Consider the following 21,156-nt stretch of genomic DNA (forward strand, 5'->3'; position numbering starts at 1 on the left):
AGACACATTCATAATTCATGTGACATTTCCAAACAAATTGGTTACCCCCGTAGCATATAACTGTTGAATGTCTGTAAGCTGCTAACATTGAAATTTGAAAATTGATTGAAACTTTCTGGTACAGGATATAAAATCCTCCAGACTCAGACACTGTGTACAACAAAACAATAACAAAAATGATATAAATAAATTTGAAAGCACACTAATTTCATAAATCATATTCATTTCGATTCAAAATTACTTACATAAATTACAAACCAGCTTTATAATTATACATGACATCTTTTGACAAACAAAATGTATCCAACCTATTCTTGAAAGAGTTAACTGAAGGGGAACGCACAGCTTATTAACCTCAATCATGTCTCCTCTGTATCTTCTGTATACAACAGTCCAAGAAAAGAACTTAATTTTCTCAATCTCTCTTCGTATGACATATGTTTCGTTCCTGGAATTAATTTAGTAGCTCCTCTCTTTGGCTTAACTAGAGCCGTTTTCACATATGAACTCTGGACAATGTCCGAGGAATTATGTCTATGTATATGACATAGTCCGGAGTTTCCCTTTAACACATGTGGCACATAACTTGAGATTGTCCATGTCAGATGCGTTCTCACCTACTGTAAATGCTCTTTTTGGTTTGGACAAGGGTTGTTGCTGGGTAGAGAGTGCAGCAGACAGGACACGATAACACCGTCACCGAGCCGGTTTGTAATTTGGTCAGAGACAAGCGAGTCTCTTGCTGTTTCTTGAACTTGTGTGATGGTTTCCTGAATATCTTCTTCTCTCCAGTTAGACCTTTTCATTGCTGTCTTCATGTAAATCACCCTTCTTGCTCCACCAAAACAAGTTCTTTCCTGAGACTATTTTGTAGAGCCACCTTCACTGCGTCTGGAGCTTAGCGACAATTGTGATTGGTTTAAAGAAATGCTAACTGTGTGTGTGTGTGTGTGTGTGTGTGTGTGTGTGTGTGTGTGTGTTTGTGTTTGTGTTTGTGAATACAAAAATAAAGAAAGATGACCAAGTGAAGAGACATAATGAGTTATGTTCACAACACACACACACACACACACACACACACACACACACACACACACACACACACACACACACACACACACACACACACACACACACACAAAAGGTAGTAGTTATGCTGCTGTTAACAACAAACTGTGAGAATCTGTCTGTCTTGGCTGTGGCTGCAAGCCATCTCTCTATGTGGTCTGTGAGCCGGCTGGCTCACAGACCACATAGAGAGACTTTGTTCCTCAGTGTAAATATTATGCTTTGGTTTGTGTTAAACTAGTCTCGCTTTGCCAGACCCTCCTCCAAAGCACGTTGAAAGAGGGTCTGGCTACTCCACATAGCATTCGGGGATGGGAGGAAAACATGCTCTGGTTTAATGGCATTTCTTTAAACCAATCAGAATCACCATGGGCGGTGCTAAACTCTGCACAGAGCCGCTGCAAAATAGTTGTGCGAGAGAAAACTCAGATTGGACAGATAGTCTAGCTAGCTGTCTGGATTTACCCTGCAGAGATCTGAGGAGCAGTCAACAATAGTCTTCATTAATCCACCAAATTTAAAATTCCAACACAAAGAAAGCGGAAGGAAAGGAAAAAATACATGCATCCAGTGGAATTTCCTGCAGCACCAGAGCAATCCCGCAAGTGGAACGCAAAGGATATAGACTAGTGTAAAACCAACCAGAGTGACGAGAGAACCAGCTCCTCAGTGCAGTGTGTAAGGTGGAGGCCAGTCAAACAGCATAGTTAGTCAGCTTGTGGAGCAATGGCCGTTCTAAGGGGGGGCAAGGGGGAGCCAGTGCCCCTGTAATATTAGACCAGACCCCTCTCTGGCCTGACCTCTGTTTAAAAGCTATAGTGAAGTTATTGGTATCATATGAAAAAAACTTTCAGCTTTTCTATTCTATCACAGTTGGGGCAATGGCATCCAGAACATTTGTATTTTTAAAACTGAAATTATCTACAAGATCATTGACTGAGACCCAAGACAGAGCAGGTTTGGAAGAGAAAGTCTGAACAAGCAATTCAATGTTTTTTCAGTGATATACCGTTTTGTGATTACCTCTGTTTGAATGCACCTATAGGCTGATCAGCATGCTGTCAAATTAAGGACTCTCAGTAAACATCAATACATTAATAATACTTTGTAGAAGGAAATTCATACAAAATCAGATCTTTAAACAATTCAATTCAATTCAATCTTATTTAGTGTCAAATCACAACAGGAGTTATCTCAGGACACTTTACAGATAGAGTAGGTCTAGACCACTCTATAATTTACAAAGACCCATCAATTTCCCACGAGCAAGCATTTGGTGCGACAGGGGTGAGGAAAAACTTCCTTTTAGGGAGAAACCTTGGACAGACCCAGGCTCTAGGTGGCTCTAGGCTCTAGGTGCCGTTGTCTGTTTGGGACACAGAGACACTGATACAGATATACATGATATGATTCATAACAGTTATAGCAGTTGGTATGATGCACCGTGGCACTTATAGTAACAATAAAGATAATCAAACTATGACTAGAAATAATAATAATAATAATAAACAGTGCATATAATGGGAACTATACTTTGTTTGTGCTGCGTTGCAGGTAACCACTGACCTGCGGCACCGCTGCACTGACGGTCATACTGGCACTTCTGTCTCTGCTCCCATTGTGGCCGGAATCATAGCTCTCGCTCTGGAGGCCAAGTCAGTCAAGTTTTCTGTTTACTGTCACAATCATCTCATTACCATGTTCTCTCCATCACCATCTGTCTTCTGTCCTTCCTTAATGTCTGTTTAGGTCTTCTGCTGACATCTGAACTGTGTGTGCTGTGCCAAGACACTCTTATCTAGAAACTACAGCTAAAAATATCATTCCCCTGAGTACATTTTAGTTTCATTTTTTGTTTTCAGGATGTTTCCCCGATTTCTCTGTGAACTTTCAGAGCTTCTGTCCTGATTGGTACTTCATGTTCCTTTTATCCTTAGACACTCCTTAATAAACATTAAGTGTCAATGTTATTGTGATGCTCAGACTCCTCAAGGGAAAATAATGTTGCCGTTATATTTTCCATTGTGTGTGATGAAATCCACCTACAAGCATGAACTGTGACTTTAGTTTCTGTGACTCTGGGGTCAAAGTTAAATTAAGTTGAGCGCAATTTTTCGACCATTCGACCGCAGCACTCTCTCTCCTTTAGTCTGTCTCTCAAGACCCCCCTATCCTGTCTGTGACACTCAGCTCCAAGCTCATTGGTTCCTCTATGTAAATCTTTAAAAAAACGGCTCAGTAAAATGCTCAATTGTTTCTTAAAACTGCAGCTCTCTGTGAAACAGATGAATAAGATATATCAGGCTTTGGATACACACAATACTTGTTAGTGGTTTTCGTGGGATTCGATAACAATAAGAAAAACATAAAATATCACCAATCCTTTTAGCTTTAGGTTTGCTTTTACACCTGAGCTGTTTTGGTCCATTATGTCCATGTTTGGGCTGGTGTGAAACTCATCCGAACTCTGGTGCGGATCAAAGAAATGAACTCTGGTCCGCTTGAAAACGGGGGTCTCGGTTCTCTTCCAAGTGAACTAGAGTTCGGTTCACTTCAGGTGAAAAAGCGATCCGGCCCAAATACAGGAAGTGAACCAGAAGCAGAGCATTTACTAGCCTGCAGTTTCAACTTTGAACACAATTTACGGACTTCTATATGATTTACGGGATGATAACTTTCAGATCCATAAGCTGTTCTGAGCACACATCATCAGTCTGTGTGACATCATCATCTCTCTCTCTCTCTCCTTCACTTACTGTCTGTCAGCTGCTTATTGTTCACCTTCTTCTAAAATATTAGAAACACTGAAGCAGAACCAGAAAACCCAAGACGTTAAAATTTTGTTGTTGCTCCATTATTTCTGAGACCATAAGTATCGGTGAGTTTCACTCAGATATTGTCCAATAAACAAGCAACCGTGTGACATTTGTTTACAATGTTTGGCACGTTTGACAAAGTGAATGCTAACCAAACCAAATGAAAAATGCAACAATGTTGCAACCTAACCCCCGAATCGCACAGAGTCTACCGAACTATTAGGTGTGAAAGTGCCCTTACTTAACAATGAATGGTGTCTTGCCTCTTGTTGTATTTTTGTATCTCCATGTGTGAATGTACTGTAAAGGCTGAAGTTGACCAATGGAACAGTCTGCCAAAAACACGGGGCATTTCTTCAAACTAAAGAAGTTGAATTGACTTGTCATAACAATGAAACAAAGCTAAAGCTCATGAGTGGCTCTGTCTGGCCAGTGGAGATGAACAGTGTCTTTGGTTTCTGCAGCCTTCTGCTGACATGGAGGGATGTGCAACATCTTCTGGTGAAGACATCCAGACCAGTCCACCTGAAAGCTGATGACTGGAAGACCAATGCTGCAGGATTCAGAGGCACACTGCATTCTACTTCTTATACTTGCACAGTACATTGACTGTTTTATACTCGAAACATTTGACAACACTGTAGCCTCGGACTAAGATAATTCTAAAAGGCATCAGCATAATCCTTCCTTACGTTATCTTTTCTCCCAGTCAGCCATTTGTATGGCTTTGGCCTGGTGGATGCAGAGGCCATGGTGCTGGAGGCCATGAAGTGGAGGACTGTTCCTGCTCAGCACACCTGCAGTCACACGCCCGAGCGACGCACCAGGTGAGGGAAACTGCAGACAGGTAGCTGACCGCAAACCTGCTGCAGAAATGAAACTGCAATTCTTACAGTTATCATGTAATTGCATAATGCTTATACTGACGGCTGTCCCAGGCACATCCATGCTGGCCAACATCTGAACTGCAGCATTAGCACTTCTGGGTGCTCAGAAGAGCCTGAGCAGCATGTGGCTTACCTGGAGCACGTGGTGGTCAAGGTCTTGATTGTCCACCCACGGCGAGGGGACCTGGAGATCAACCTGATCTCTCCGTCTGGGACCAGGTCACAGCTACTAGCCAACAGGTGAGAGCTACACTCTGCACACCACTCGGCTTCATCTGCAAAGGTTCTCACAGTTTTCACTATGTTCTGCCGTTCCTGTTGAAAATAGTTCACAGTGAGGTCTGTGAATCTAAATATAAATCGAGGAATCTCTGTGCGTGTGTGTGTGTGTGTGTGTGTGTGTGTGTGTGTGTGTGTGTGTCCGCATGAGCAGTACAGCAGCGGGGGCTGGGACTTGCTACATCCCTACAAGGCTCATTGATTGCGGTTCACCGGCTAGCCAAAAAGTGATCATCCGCCAAAAACTGATTGCTGTCTACCCTACATGCAAATGATGAAAATAATCGTACACAAGCACATAAAGATGGACGCCCCGGCTCTTGGGCTCTCCAGCACGTTATTTTGTTGCCGGCAGTAACTACTGGCGCAAATTTCTCTGGCCGTTCTGCACGCTGTAGCGGCTTCCTCAGCAGCTTCCACCGCCCAGGCCACATCGCTCCCAGGATGTGTGACGCCGGTTTATTATCATCACTCCACAATCTCTGAGCATGGTGTGTGCTTGCAGGTCATGATGAGGCATGTTCCAAATAGACTCTGTAATCACCTAAATACTACTAACAACAACAACAATGAAACAGTAAAGATTTTAAATCTTTAAATCTGGGAAGCATTCTTCAAATAAAAAGGCTGACCAAGAATTAAATTCATATCACACACACACTATGTATACACACACACACACACACACACACACACACACACACACACACACACACACACACACATAGCTGTGGGGCTTTGTGTGTGTGAGAGACAGGCACATATCCCTCTATTTTGTCTTTTCTTTCTGCCCAGCTTTCCCTTGTGGGACCTTCATCCTCTTTGTTGATATTCACAGAGCACTATTTGTTGTCGGTACTCTTCATAATTTGCCTGGGGAAGCCACTAAGTCATCAGTATTCACTGTTCTGGGAGTGCAGTGATAAATCAGTGGAGGTCTCTTTAAAGTCTCAACAAGTTTGAAGCCTGAAGCGCTTGGAGTGTCTATGATTAAAGCACTATATACATATAATTAATTATTATTATTATCAAGTTGAAAACAAAGTGAAACAAACTTGAAAACAAAGTCTGTGATAAATGGTCAGAAAAAGGCTGTGTATTATGTATTCATTATTATACTTAAATTATGTGTAAGTATGGTCGATGCACTAGCAGCTCTGTGAGGTTTAGCTTTGAGCTAAATGCTAACAGCGTTGCCAACTCTCAAACTTTTGGCATGCTGTGCTGCTTGATAATGTATAGTATATTGATACTATACATTATCAAGCAGCTGCCAGTGCATTTTGTGCAATTTCATATCATATTCTGATTTGATTCCTGGGTGCGTAAATGTGGGATGGCACAGTCACATTGAAAGATTTAAGGTCTAAATTTCTGACGCTCACAGAATTTTAGGTCGAATTTTAGATCGCCAAAGCTCTAAACTGGCCAAAGATTTCATCACATGTAAATACTACAGTGCAAAGGGCCCTTAAGGGGTAATTTAAACCATTAACATAGAGCTTTTATCTTCTCAACTTTGAAAAAAGGAAAATCCCGCACACTGCTCTTGCTGCAGCATCACCATTTAGGAAAAACTGGGCACTCTTGAGGAAGGTCCAGAGGGACCGGAACAGTAGTTTTTCTTTTTATAAATGGTGATGCTGCGGCAAGACCAGTGTGTGGGATTTTCCTTTTTTCGAAGTTTGTGATATATTTCCAACACACATGCACAATAGAATTGTTGGATGTGCGAATTTTTCTGTCAAAACTTCTTCTTAACTTCACCTTGCTCGCGTTTCATTTCCCCTCACTGTTATGCTCACAGGTTGTTTGACAGTTCCAATGAGGGCTTCAGGAACTGGGAGTTCATGACAGTTCATTTCTGGGGCGAGAGGGCAGAGGGCACATGGACTCTGGAGATTGTTGACTCACTATCAAAGCTTCGCAACCCTGAGGTGCTGGGTGAGGTCCAACAGCACAATCAGCACACTCAGGCATTAGATGTCCCATTACAGTTAATGTTGGTGTCCTTATCCAGAGCAACCTAATATTATTATTGTTACTTGGCACAGGAAATCTGAAAGAATGGACACTGGTCCTTCATGGCACATCTCAGAACCCTTACCAGCCCAGCAGTGCTCAGCACTCTGGTTCAAGGATGGTGGAGATCCCAGCCTTGGAGGAGATCCTGGAGGAGCCCGAGCTGGAGGAGGAAGACGAGTACGATGGTGAGAGATTTAAAGAAGTCACATTTCGTTACATATGTGCCTACACATTGTGTCAATGACAATAATATTAAATTGAATTGTTCCTAACTTTACATCTAAACTGAAATAACAAGATATAATATTGCAGTTGTGGTGTTAATAAAAAAAAAGATCAAATCTATTAAAGCTAGTGTGCAACTATTTAACTCTCGCCAAAATGCAACCTTAAACTTTCGTTTAAAAGCATATTTAGGACGGAATCGCCACTTTTAAGATTTACCATATTTTCGTTTTTCGGTCAAATGGCCTTTTGAATGGGAGTCCTAGGGCGTAAACAACAACTGCTAACGTGAGTTGTTCAAAACCTTTCTTTTTAGTAAACTCTGGGTACACAAACAATGTTATCAATGCTTTCGTTAAGGTGTAGAGCCCCTGGTGATACTTCAAGCAAAGTTTCATGTTGTGTCGAGCCTTCTTAGTGTTTTAAAAATAGCTATTTTGAGGCTAGCATAAAAGTGCCCCTAGCACTCCCATTCAAAAGGCAATTTGACCAAAAAACGAAAATATGGTAAATCTTAAAAGTGGCGATTCCGTCCTAAATATGCTTTTAAACGAAAGTTTGACTCGGGTACATTCACAAAAAGACCCTAGGTTGAATTTTGGCGAGAGTTACGCTTTAAAGGTGACCTATTATATAGCATTTTTAGGTTCATACTTGTGTTATGTGTTTGTACTAGAACATGTTTACATGCTTTAATGTTCAAAAACACTTTATATTTCTCATACTGCCCATGGCTGCTGCTCCTGTATTCACCCTCTGTCTGAGACGCTCTGTTGGAGCGCCTGTCTCTTTAAGCCCCCCTCCCGAAAAAGCCCAGTCTGCTCTGATTGGTCAACCCGTTTCCACATCTCCGGGTCTCCTGGAATCTCCGCTGTTGCTGCACTTTAGTAATGGGACAACCGCCTCTTTTATGCAAGTCGGTTCGACCGGACGGTCGTTGGTTGGCCTACCGAGTTAATAGATCCGGTCACCGGTTTGCGTGCCCGCAGCGGAGGGGGGGGTAATGTAGCCTATGAATGCAAGATGCACGAGACATAAAGGCTTCTGGGATCGGTTGATAACTCAAACTTGCCGAGAACCTATCACCCATTTGATTACATAGACTCATGCATTAGGCACGGTTACGGTCTCGTTCAGTAGCCTGGTGCGCGGTCTCCTCATGACAGCCTACCTACCATGTAACAAACATTTAACTTAACATAACTACCAAGATAACATGACGTGTATTTGTATGCGATATCCATCGGTAATGTAGCCTATGAATTTCTATGTACACAATCATCTAAGATGCAGGAGAAATAAAGGCTTCTGGGATCGGTTGATAACTCAAAATTGCAGAGAACCTAGATACCCATTTGATTACATAGACTCGAGTGGTTGCACGGTTACATTCGGTCTCGTTCAGTAGCCTGGTGTGCGGTCTCCTCGTGACAGCCTACCTACCATGCAGCCTGCAACATTCACTTCTCTAACATTTAACTTAACATAACTACCAAGATAACATGACATGTATTTGTATGTAATGTACTTGTGTAATCCATCGATAATGTGTGAATTGCCATGAACACAATCTTCTAAGAAGCACTAGAAACAAGGTTTGGTTAAGAACTCAAACTTGCCGAGAACTAAGACTCCGCTTGATTACATTAGGCTCAGTCTGAGCAGTTGCACGGTTACATTCGGTCTCGTTCAGTAGCCTGGTGCGCGGTCTCCAATCTACAACTCTTCAACAACTCTTTCGGTCCAATCGTGCTGCTCGAGGTAGCCCATTTCCTGATTGATTCTACCACCACTCCAGTGGAGGCGCTAATGAGGTAAAAAAAACAGGAGTGAGTGGGTTTATTGACGTATGGCACTCGATTCTCCCGGTTCAGTGACACGACTTGGGTTAATTAACCGGCTCTTTGGTCAGTTCGTCAACACTATTGCACTTGTTGCAGCTGGAAACTGACTGCAGCGGAGTATACAGCGGGCCTTTGTACTGTTACAAATCACTAATAAAGGCTTCTAAGCAAAGTACTACACAACCGGACATGTCCCAGCAGTAACGTGACCCGAAATTGGGGAGAAATTACCAGCATTGGCCACCAGGATTACAGCTATCTGGCGTTAGCATGCAGCTACCTAATATTTATGCTAACAGCTAATAGCAATATGCTAACATTAGATTGTAATGGAACAAAGCAGCACTTTCTACCGTCAAAAATCGCAGATAAAAGCTTCTGAACCAAACACTACCCAACCAGACACGTTTCAGCAGTAAAGCCAGCCAAAATCGTATTGTAATGTATCTGTATTTCTCAGTATGGCTATGTTTACAAAATGGTGTAGTCCAGTGACATTCGCACACAGAAGCTTGAGTCACTGCATTTATGTCATTGCTGAGAAAAGAAAACAGCAGCGTTCTGCTTTGGAGAAGAAGGGGACATAAGAATTACAAGATAATTACCTCTTCTGAAGAGACATGTTTTTTTAATCCTCCGTGTCCTCGTTGATTTGATGGGATAAACATTACTAGCAACTGTGTGGAGGATGGGGTGGGGGTGGTTGTCATTACTTAGAATTCCTCATGGAGGAGACAGAAACTACGTACTATAGCTTTAAAAAAATTACCAAACATATTTTCTTAAGATGTCTAAAACTAGTGATAGAATGTTGATCATATTCAATGTTGTGTTCATTAGGGCCATGCCACAGTGAGTGTGGAGACCAGGGCTGTGACGGACCAGATAGTGACCACTGCCTCAACTGTGTCCACTTCAGCTCAGGCAGCTTGAAAAGTGGCAGGTAAGAGTTTAGTAGGGGGGCCTATGTGTCTAATTTGGGGACTTGTGGGTTTCGCATGTTAATTTTTGGAGAGTATTATATCTTGGTTCCAGGGGTTCTTAAGAGTAAAAAAAAACATGTCTCCATTTTTTCTTGAAGGTTTTAGTGAACCTAATCAAGGGTCAAATTCCGAAAAGGTCAAATTCTGTGTTTTGTCCATAAACCTCACATTTCTGGTATTATAGCATAGGGTTTGGTGCCAAAAAGCAAAGATATTCTCCAAGGTAGTGTGCAAAAGTGGACCACATAAGCAATACAACATTATAAAACATTTTTAGGCTGATGATTGATATCTTTAGCAAGAAATTGTGCCTAAAATGCTCAAAATTATCCGCTAAATACTTCAATATCAATACTATCAATTCATGCCTATTAGTGTGCTTGAGTGTAGGCCTAGCCTGCTCTGCCAGTTCTTGTCTACACCCATTCAGAGCACAAAGTGCGGAGATCTCTGTTAAATCAAGTTTAATAGACATTGATGATAGCTGTTTTCAGTTTTGCTTTCTTAGACATAGTGCTCTGCTCTTCATGGTTGGTGATAATAGTGACCTTCTAGCCTTCTACATTTGAGCAAGCACACTTTCATAGTAGGGATGTAATGATTACCGGTGTAACGGTAAACCACGGTAAAAATGTTGAAGATAACAATTACCGTTTTCATTTAACCAAACCAAGAAGGTAAGTGTTATAGATGGAATGGCAGTAGTACAGGAAATGGGAAAACCACCATGGATCACAATGTGTGCTCAATGGACTGAACACTTCATAGCCATACTGGACAGAAAAACCAAAGAGCATAGTGAGATCCATGTAGTGTTTGATCGCTATGATCTCCCATCTTCACTGAAGATGGCCACACGGGAGAGACGGCAAGGTGGCAAGCAACCAACTGCTTACCATGTGGCAGACAGCACACCAGTGGGGAAAGTGTCTGCAAAGCAGTTCTTATTAAGTACCAGCACCAAAGATGAGCTGACTGTCTACTTTGCCAGGAAAGCTCTTCAACACTTTGAGGGAAAACCAAAGGGTTTCATTGTCACTTCAAGGCAAGATATCCTCTCAAACGGTATGGATGTGCGCCATCTCCACAGCTCACAAGAAGAGGCTGATACAAGGATAATTCTGCACAGCCTGGATGCTGTACGAAGAGGGACAACAAAACTCTAGATAGAGTCCCCTGATACTGATGTGTTTATTCTTGTAATTCAACGGTACAATCAGCTATGCAAAGACACCTACTTCATTACTGGTGTTGTTAACAAGAAACGGATGATCTTGCTGGAACCAGTAGTTAATGCTCTTGGTAAGCAAAGAGCTGCAGCGTTACCAGGGTTCCATGCTTTCTCTGGATGTGATCAAACAGGCCAATTTGCTGGCAAGGGAAAGCTGACCTGTTGGCAAGCACTAAATAGGTGCCCTTCAGAGGTCTGGTCTGCATTTGCTGTTCTAGGAACTACAGAAAAGCTGAGTCCTGACACTGAGAGAAACATTGAAGCATTTGTTTGCCAGCTGTATGAGCCTGGTACTACTCTGACAGACCTCAGTGAGGTCAGGTGGAGGCTATTCACAAAAAAACAGCTAGAAGCTCACGAGGAGCCTTATATGAAGCCATAGCTCGTGCAAATTTCCAGGCAATAGTATGGAATCAAGATGATGTACCTCACCCACAGTTGCCACCACCAACAGAGCATGGATGGGAGGCCGAGGGAGATCAACTGGTGCCAGTAAAAACACGAGATCTCCCTGCTCCAGCCGCCATAACAAATTCAATCAAATGTTGCTACAAGAAGACAAACTGCACGTCACACTGTTCTTGCAGGTCTCAGAATATGAACTGTTCTGAGATGTGCCCGTATGGAGCAGATTAAGAAGTTTGTGGAAAAGTCAGCCAGGGAAATCTGGAGAGGATTGATGATGAAGAAGATGGAGATGATTTGCTTTAAAGTAGTCGTGGATAACAGAACTGTTTCATAGGCATCAACACTAGCGTTTTTCTGATAATTGTGGTTTTTGTTATTGTTGCTGTTTGTAAATTAATACTTTTTTTATTGTTGATGCAAAGATTAAGCTACATGTAAAAAAAACTGGAAGATTCAAGGCCAGAAATTAAATCACTTGAAATGTATTATTATTATTATTTGTAGTTTTGTACTTTTGTGCAAATAATAGTAATTCAATGTAATGTTCCATTTTAAGCCTTGTGTGACAACATACATTTAAAAAAGGATATTCTGTATTCTGAAAATTCTGTATAATAATAATAAATACAATCATACTGTTGAAAATAACTGTTTTTATTCAACATAGCCAGTGATTGAGGCAACATTTATGGTGTTAATTACAGTGAAATATACATTTCAGAAAAATAGGGTTGTAACAGGTAAAAAAAATGGAGACATCATTTTTCTCCATGTTCAATGACCCCTGAAGACAGTCCAACCACTCTCCAAAAATTAACATTTTAAACCCACAAAAACCACATAGGCCCCCTTACTAGTTGATAGAAAGAAGTAAAACCAGACAAGTGGAAAGTCCATATTGTGCTGTTAACTGTCTTTGCACCGTCCCACCTCTGTGTATAGAACCTGTGTGAGCCACTGTCCACTGGGACACTACGAGGACACAGCGTCCCGTCGCTGTAGACGCTGCTACAAAGGCTGTGAGAGATGTGTAGCCCGGTCAGCCGGTGATTGTCTCTCCTGTCGAAGAGGCCTGTTTCTCAACACACTCAACTCCAGCTGCATTGATACCTGTCCCCCAGGTTACTTTGCTGATGAAAGTAAGTCAACACATCCACAGTGGAATCTGAACTCAGTTGGCCTTTTATTAAATATCTGATATGTACCAGGCATGTAGATCAGGGGTTTGCAACATTTTTGATCCATGGGTCGTTCTTATATATTGTCAGTGTTGTTAAGAATCAAATGGATGTGTTGGGGGTGTGTGTGGTTATTGAGTTATAAAATTAGGCTTTATGTAGTTTAAATGTTTGTAACACACACACTAGGACTTTTTATCTCCCCTAACTACAACTGTACCTTAAACTCATGTTTTTTTTCCTTATCCATATTAGCAAGCTAGTTAGCAACAGTAATAAATTGGTGAGGACGGACTGATGACTTACATTCAATGCAATTTTATTTTATTATTATTATTATTATTTATATATCAAATCATAACAGAAGTTATCTCAGAACACTTTACAGATAGAGTAGGTCTAGACCACACTATAATTTACAGAGACCCAACAATTACCCCCAAGAGCACACATTTGGTGCGACAGCGGCGAGGAAAACCTTTTTTAACAGGCAGAAACCTCACACGGAACCTGACTCTTAGTGGGGGGCCATACAGAAATATGACATTTAACATTTTATGATAATAATTATAGCAGTGGGTATAATGGAATGACATGATGGACAGTGGCAGTTATAGTACAGATAAAAATAATATAACTATAACTTAATAATGATAGTAGCATCAATGCAGGGCGTAGCAGGACCACGGCAGCAGCTGCAACCACGATCCAGGTGCCACCACAATCCAAAGGAAATCTGCAAGCAAGAAAGCACAAGTCAAATGACTTACTTTTATTTAAAATATGATGGAAAGTAATAAGAGAAGATGCAACACAGACAAACCCCACCAAGTCCAAGGTAATTCCAGCACAAATGACCTAAAACGGTCTGTCAGGAATATTATTCCGTTTCCTGGTGGCCTGGTAGTAAAGGGTCTGATGCCCGCTGCTGGTTCGCTGATTCAGAGGTTGGACATGATGTAGTTAATTTTTACCACTATACTGATGGTTGTGCATGCTGTCTATGGCAGATCAGAGACAGTGTCTGAAGTGCCATAACACGTGTATGAGATGCCTGAGGTATGCAGACAGATGCACTGCCTGCAGCGAAGGCTACAGGTATGGAAACACACTCTTACATTGCATATTTACACTTTGGTTCAAAACAAAATGTTGTAATGTAGTTGGTTTTTGTTTATAGTCTGGCAGGGATGACTTGTGTTCCTGAATGCACCAATGGGACCTTTTTCCATTTGGAAGAGATGACCTGCAGCCCATGCCAATCCTCTTGTAGGACGTGTACAGGTCAGTGTATTTGCTACGTGTGGGCAGTTTCCTCACAGAACTAATACAGGCAAATGATAATTTAAAAACCTGATGTAAACAAGACATGTTGCCTAGCAGACAAGGTTTAAGAGATGTAGGTACAGGTGTGAATACATTTTGGTAACACTTTATAACATGCACACAAATCCTAGAGTTAGAGGTTAAATATGTAATACTGACAGCTAGTGTTTAAAATAGTTATTGCAGTACAAATTCAAAATACTGGTGAGTCGTCTCCCCCGCCCCCTCATCCCCAGACTCGAAGTTCACGTTGGTTGCCAGGCTGATACCGGAGCATCCATAACAATGTTGCTAGACGCTTGTCTCACATAGCCAGACATTACTCCACAGCACAGCGGAGTAGCTAACGTTAGATGCTGGCTATATTGACAGTCATAAAAGCTTGTGCTCACGTGGAGCTCTGTACCCAACTGACAGACACACTTTTTCGGCTTAGAATTACCGTAGGAACTGCTAAAAATCCCACAACCTCGCCATCCTCTCCACACGCCAGACAGACACACTTCCTCGGCTTAGAATTACGATAGGAACCGCTAAAAATACCACTACCTTGCCGTCCTATTCTACCCGACTGAACACACTTTATTGGCTTAGAATTACGGCAACAATCGCTAAACACACTGCAAACTCAAGGTCCTCTCTTTCTGATTTACAGCCCCCCTTTCTTGGCTTCAAATAACTCACTGTTGTCGGCTACAGCCGCTGAACAGGCTACACGTTGTAAACAGCCGCGGCTGCTTGCCTGGTCCTCCGGTAACGTTAGCAGTTAGCAGGGTTAACATGGCGGCGTTAGCCAGGACCAGTTGGGATCACTTCACTGGCTGTGTCTCAATTGTTTTTGCGAGTAACCAACTTGGGTACTCTAGCTATATAATTCAATGTGAGTAGCTACACAAATGTTGAAATTACATAAAATGCCCATGGCTGACAAACTGGGCAGTTGATAACAACAAACAGGCCAAAACACAAACAGAAATTCTGTCACGGAACGGAAATTTCAAAAGGAGAAAATACTGTTTCCTTAATATCTGATGACGCATTGGGGTCATTTTTGGATTTATTACAGTAAATATATTACATATTGGACCTTTAAGTAATGTTTCACTAATGCATGATTCATAATGATTTAATGCATGAATTATTGCACGATGCATCATTAATTCCTGTTGCTCGCCATACCCACAACCAAAGGAGGAAGAAATTACTAGATTATTGTTCTCAAGTCAAAGTAGTGTTACTTTAAAGACATTTAACTCAAGTAAAATTAAAAGTACTTAAGTACAAATTTACCTAAGAAAAAAGTAGGTCAGTCAAAATGTTCTCTGAGTACACATTACTGTGTTGCATTTATTGTTTAAGTATTTAAGTAAAAGTAAAATACAGATTTTTAAAACCACTCAAAAAAAAGTACTAGTACACAAAAAACAACGGAGTTACATTAACGAGAGTAAATTAAATTGGTTACTTCCACCCCTGCCATTAACAAATGATCCAGTCACTATGACTTCATGTGATTAGTACACACTTAAGATAATCAATTAAGGAATGTTAGTTCACAGTTTCTTCATACATTAATTGATATGCAGCCAAATTAACAGTAGCCTACCTATTCTCACAGAGCTATGAAGCTATTTTTTTGTTTTATCTAACTGGTCGACAGAAGCAAACATGTACATGTTGCTGCACCAAACCAAAATCATCTAGCAGGTTCCAATTGACAAAATGGAGGAGAATAGAAAGAAATTGAGAAAAAATAGCTTAATATTTCTATGGGAACGGGTACTGCTCTGCTTTCAGAGAGGCTGACCAAATGCATCGGTCTGAAATTAACTTTTTGGCAAAAATGTGGCTGCATAAAGTACAAAGCATGTGAATTAACACTCCTTAAGTGTGAATTAATCACATAAAGTCATAGTGACTTGATCATTTGTTATGGTTAGCAACAGGAATAAGCAAAAAAACAATGTTTAATATGTGTGTATTTCCCAGGACCAGGTAAGGAGGAGTGTATCCAGTGTGCTGAGGGCTACCTGCAGCAGGAGTGGAGGTGTGTAGAAGACTGTACTCCTGGCTACTACTCTGGAGAGGCAGCAGGAGTCCCTCATCAGATGTGTCACAGGTGGGTGATTCATCACTGGTTCATCCTGGATCATTTTAACATGTTTGTCTTACAATAGTCTCACATTGCCAGCTCTACCGCCACAGCCCTGTGGAGTAAAGTATGGCTACAACACTAAAAAAACATTCTGGGTTGTTTGCATTTCTTTAAACCAATCACAATTGTCTTGGGCGGCACTATGCTCCGGACGTAGTGATGGGGGCTTTGCAAAATAGTCTCAGGAAGGAACTTGTTTTGGTGGAACATTTGCACCCTGCAAAAGAAAACTTCACATAACATATTAAATCAAGTTAACTGTTCACACAATACAGTAACGTGAGCTATTTAAATTAACTGGATACATGGTTAAACCTCATTTGCTCTTTCCAGTGTATCGCTGTGAGTCCCAAAACATTACAGTTAGAGAGGAGATGCAGTTAATATTGTAGTGAGCTGGAAGAAGTCAGAGAGCCAGAGCTACTGGAATCTAATAGCCTGACAAGCCAGACCCACATCAAGATGTTGGGTCTGGGAACTCACCATTGGCAGGGTTCAATCCGAGGGGCGGGATAAACGGTTGTCTTTCAAATTCCCTCTGCACGCAATAGGATAGCGCTACAACCAACCAGAGCAACGCTAGTTGATAGATTAAACTTTTGCCGTATCTGGTCGGCAAAACTCCGAACACATCTTCCTTTTTTAAGAATGACTTCAGTGCTTAACTCCAAGTCTTCCAGAGGCGCGGCCAAAGCCAATTCGAAAGACCGCTGTTCGCCAGCAGCCATCTTCTTTGTTTTCAAGTAGCAGGGAACCGTTGCAACTTTGCCATCCTTATGTTAAGCCCGGCCACCCACTCTATACACGATGTGATTGGCCTGACCAGAATTTGTTTTTACCAGCTTGCAAGCCAAAGAAGAGTTGCTAGACTGACCCTGGCTGCAAATTACATTTGCTGCCACTAGGGTACATGTAGGTTTCTAGGAGAGGAATCTAAGGTAGTTTATTCACATTGTACATACACTCGATACACAGAGGTCATCAACCTAACCCAGTGTCTCAGTCATGGTGACTCAACAAATGCAAATAAAATTTGACACTAAATCAAGACTAAAATCCAGGTAACATAAATGCATAATGAAAATACTAACAGAACATCATGTACACACTTAAACTAGGACAGGAAACTTTAATAACAGTCCCATGATCCTTTCCACTGCAGTGCAGAACAGAGAACAGTCAACACAACGGCATCCTGCCGGACGTTACAATACAGTGGCACTCATAAGTTTATGAACCCATGCTAAAGTTGACTAAAAAGAAGAATAAAAAAATCATCTTTTGGAAATTGTTCTTAATGCCTTAATTAAAAAATGAGGAGAAATCTAACCTTTAAGGACACCAATTTTCTTTGTGAATGAATAATGTATTGTAAGTAAATAAATGTTCTTCCTTAAAATACAGGGGGCATAAGTAAGTACACCCCTATGTTAAATTCCCATAGAGGCAGGCAGATTTTTATTTTTAAAGGCCATTTATTTAATGGATCCAGGATACTATGCATCCTGATAAAGTTCTCTTGGCCTTTGGAATTAAAATAGCCCCACATCATCACATACCCTTCACCATACCTAGAGATTGGCATGGGGTACTTTCCATAAAATCATCTCTCAATGCAAATCAAACCATCTATTAGGTTAACTGAAATAAAACCATGCCAATATCTAGGTATGGTGAAGGGTATGTGATGATGTGGGGCTATTTTAATTCCAAAGGCCAAGATGCATAGTATCCTGCATCCATGAATAACTGGCCTTTAAAAATAAAAATCTGCCTGCCTCTATGGGAATTTAACATATGGGTGTACTTACTTATGCCCCCTGTATTTTACATTATTCATTCACAAAGAAAATTGGTGTCCTTAAAGGTTGGAGTTCTCCTCATTTTTTTAATTAAGGCATTAAGATCAATTTCCAAAAGATGTTTTTTTTATTCCTCTTTTTAGTCAACTTTAACATGTGTTCATAAACTTATGAGTGCCATTGTATATACTTTGTAAATCTTTACAATCATTCCCTGCAAGAACCAAGCAGGCCTGCCTTGTTGCACTAGTCTTACAGTGTACCCAGCGAAGTACAGTCAGGGTGTGATGCTTCTCATCTGTTTAACTGAAAAAAGCCTGTAAAATCGAAACCTTGGATTGTTCTTCTATTGCAGTTAAATTAGAATTATACACCTGGCATGTTCTGATGCAAAGGAAGAGGTATAGTTTCAGCTTCAGTCGCATTTTTTATTTCAAAATAATGATAACTTTACTGCTTTACCCCCAAGCAACTCTCTTTATATAAAGGAAGGAATGAAATTAACTAAACAGGTGTTTGTTTAGGATAGGATGATTTCAGCTCTGTTCTACTGTTTTTTTATATCTGGCTTTGTCTCTCAAGGTGTGAGAAAAACTGCCTGAGCTGCAGTGGAGCCGGAACAACTTGCACCAAATGCAAAGAGGGTTTTAGTCTGGTCAGCAGGACTTGTATTATGAATGCATCCTGTAATAATGGTGAGTTTGAAATTATAACCCACATCAGCTTCGTTCCCCTAGGGTGATGTTCTACTGGCAATACCTATATATATATATATATATATATATATATATATATATATACACACACAATATTTCCCCATGTTTTTGTGTCTAAGTGACTAATGGTAACAACAATTTTTGAAATTGGTCCAGTATTAAGCAAGACAAAACAAGCTACCATGTAACGGTCATGGGCAATTGCGCACCTTCAATTTCCATCCACTAAAAGTGCTGTTTTTGCCACTGACAGGCTCAGATTATTATTCTAAGTGTCTGAACGCATTATGGAAAGGATCCCTACAGAGATAGACCTCAGATTAAGATCCTTTTTGTTTAACATGAACATCCCTGGAATCGCTATCGCCAAACTCAACAGACCCCGTCATTTTACATCATAAAACACGCTTTATTCAAAGTCAACAGAAACAGAATAAAACTAATAAAAGCTGTCTTGGTTTGTATATCCCCTGTTTCAACAATCACCACTCTGGATTTGTTGAAATAAACCCCTATTTCACCCATTTACATTATTATTGAAAATATGCTGGCTCTATACACGCTAAAAGTACTGTTTATTTACATGGAGTCTGGTGAGTTTGGTGTTGACGATTTCGGAGCTGTTTCTGGTAAAATAAAAAGAACATAACTCTTTAACAGAAAGGTCGACCTCTGTAGGCATCATTTCCATAATGTTGTATACGAAACTATGCAACGATCCGATACCAAGTCATTTGAAGCCCTGAAAAAAAATCTACCTCAAAGTAGTTCATTCCTATTCGTTTTTCGTTATGACTGACTGTCAAACTAGATAATCAAAGAAAGTTTTATTGCATTCCTTCTCTGTCTGTATTTATTCATGTTTCACAAAGAGTTTAACCTGAGCTAGGCCATACAACAATGATATTGCAAACACCGTATACTGTATATTTATTTATTTTTCTTTCGCACTGGTATCGGATCGGTACTCTGTATCAGCCAATGTGCAAGCTATTGGAATCAGTATCGTGAAGGAAATAATTGTAATCGGAACATCTCTTAATATATATAAGCAAATTATTGATTTGACTCGGCTCTTGGAACAGGCAGCAGACAGTGAGGTTTTTATTTCTTGAAGCTGATTCTGTGCTTGTGCTCCGATATCTGTCTGCCAGCTGACGAGGTGTTCTGTGAGATGGTCAAGTCCAACCGTCTCTGTGAGAAGAAGCTTTACCGTCAGTTCTGCTGCCGGACCTGTCTGATGAACGGATGAGGAGCCAAACACCACCCACACCTCCTTCTCTCTCACTCTCAATCTGTCTGAAGAAGACACAACAAGTGGAGTGTTTTTGTCAAACCTACTGTACGTCTGTTAGAAACATCCATAAAGAACTAAAGTTACTCTTCATTTGTAACTTTTTTTTCAAATGGTGGATGTCTCACTTTGGAATGATCTTCTGTTGTATTTTTGCAGGTTCCTGAAGGCAGGTGTGATTTCCATAAAACATTTTGTAAACGGCAGTATGTGGAATGTGTATAAATATTCTGTACTGAACATGAATGGTATTAAACATGTACAAAACTGCATTATAATGCATATGCGTTTTACAATATGAAGTTTAACTGTTTTTAATCAAAGATAGTAAAGTATGGAGCACTTGTTTTAGTTCTGGTTTATCAAATTAGTTTGACTTTCTATGCCATTTCATGATCTCAGTTTAAAGTTCTGAGCTATTGTCTATTTCCATTCTGTTTCAATGAGTTTTTATTTTAAGCTGAACATTTTCAGCTCAGTTAAAATGTAAATAATAAAGCACACTTAGCTTTTAAAATCCAGAAGTGCTGCCTCTGTCTTCTCTTACAGTGACTGCTATGACCACAGCTTTATTAAAACATGATGCTACAGTTTATTATCACTTCTCCCCATGCTAGCTTGGATATTTTTAGCACTACAGAGCGTTTAAACATCTCTGAGCTCATTTTTTTCAGAGCTGCTCTCATCAGCGTCATTTACATTTTCAGCAGCAGCAGACAGCTGTTTTCACTGAAGAAAAGCTCTGATAAACTCCCAATGTAACCAGAAATGTTGTGATGTGTGGGCCATGCACACACACTGGGTGGCACGGCCGGGCCTGGAAGAGACAACGAACCCCCTGTCTTATTAAATGATAAATAAAAAATAACCCTATTAAGATAACGGGTTTAATTGTATGCAAATGCTGTAAGGCTAAAAA

The 21,156-nt window shown here is 40.6% G+C and overlaps 1 protein-coding gene across 3 annotated transcripts in view; it reads left to right on the forward strand.

Annotated features, from left to right (window-relative positions):
* Positions 1 to 20,758, forward strand: part of LOC116045202 (proprotein convertase subtilisin/kexin type 6-like) — a 35,296-nt gene extending 14,538 nt beyond the window's left edge. The window contains exons 9-21 of one of the 3 annotated variants that reach the window (XM_031292724.2): positions 2,623 to 2,723; positions 4,349 to 4,452; positions 4,594 to 4,711; positions 4,823 to 5,011; positions 6,858 to 6,994; positions 7,105 to 7,260; positions 9,985 to 10,087; positions 12,709 to 12,905; positions 13,955 to 14,042; positions 14,125 to 14,228; positions 16,260 to 16,389; positions 18,810 to 18,922; positions 20,098 to 20,758. In XM_031292724.2, coding sequence (XP_031148584.1) covers positions 2,623 to 2,723; positions 4,349 to 4,452; positions 4,594 to 4,711; positions 4,823 to 5,011; positions 6,858 to 6,994; positions 7,105 to 7,260; positions 9,985 to 10,087; positions 12,709 to 12,905; positions 13,955 to 14,042; positions 14,125 to 14,228; positions 16,260 to 16,389; positions 18,810 to 18,922; positions 20,098 to 20,195 — 1,638 coding nt within the window. In that variant the 3' untranslated portion in view covers positions 20,196 to 20,758. Of the gene's footprint in view, positions 1 to 2,622; positions 2,724 to 4,348; positions 4,485 to 4,593; positions 4,712 to 4,822; positions 5,014 to 6,857; positions 6,995 to 7,104; positions 7,261 to 9,984; positions 10,095 to 12,623; positions 12,906 to 13,954; positions 14,043 to 14,124; positions 14,229 to 16,259; positions 16,390 to 18,809; positions 18,923 to 20,097 lie in introns of those variants that run through there. The other 2 variants (XM_031292725.2, XR_004896961.1) reach the window with 2 other exon arrangements.
* Positions 20,759 to 21,156: the final 398 nt, after the last annotated feature.

Source organism: Sander lucioperca, chromosome 3, assembly GCF_008315115.2.
Source record: "Sander lucioperca isolate FBNREF2018 chromosome 3, SLUC_FBN_1.2, whole genome shotgun sequence".
In the NCBI taxonomy this organism is placed as follows: domain Eukaryota; kingdom Metazoa; phylum Chordata; class Actinopteri; order Perciformes; family Percidae; genus Sander; species Sander lucioperca.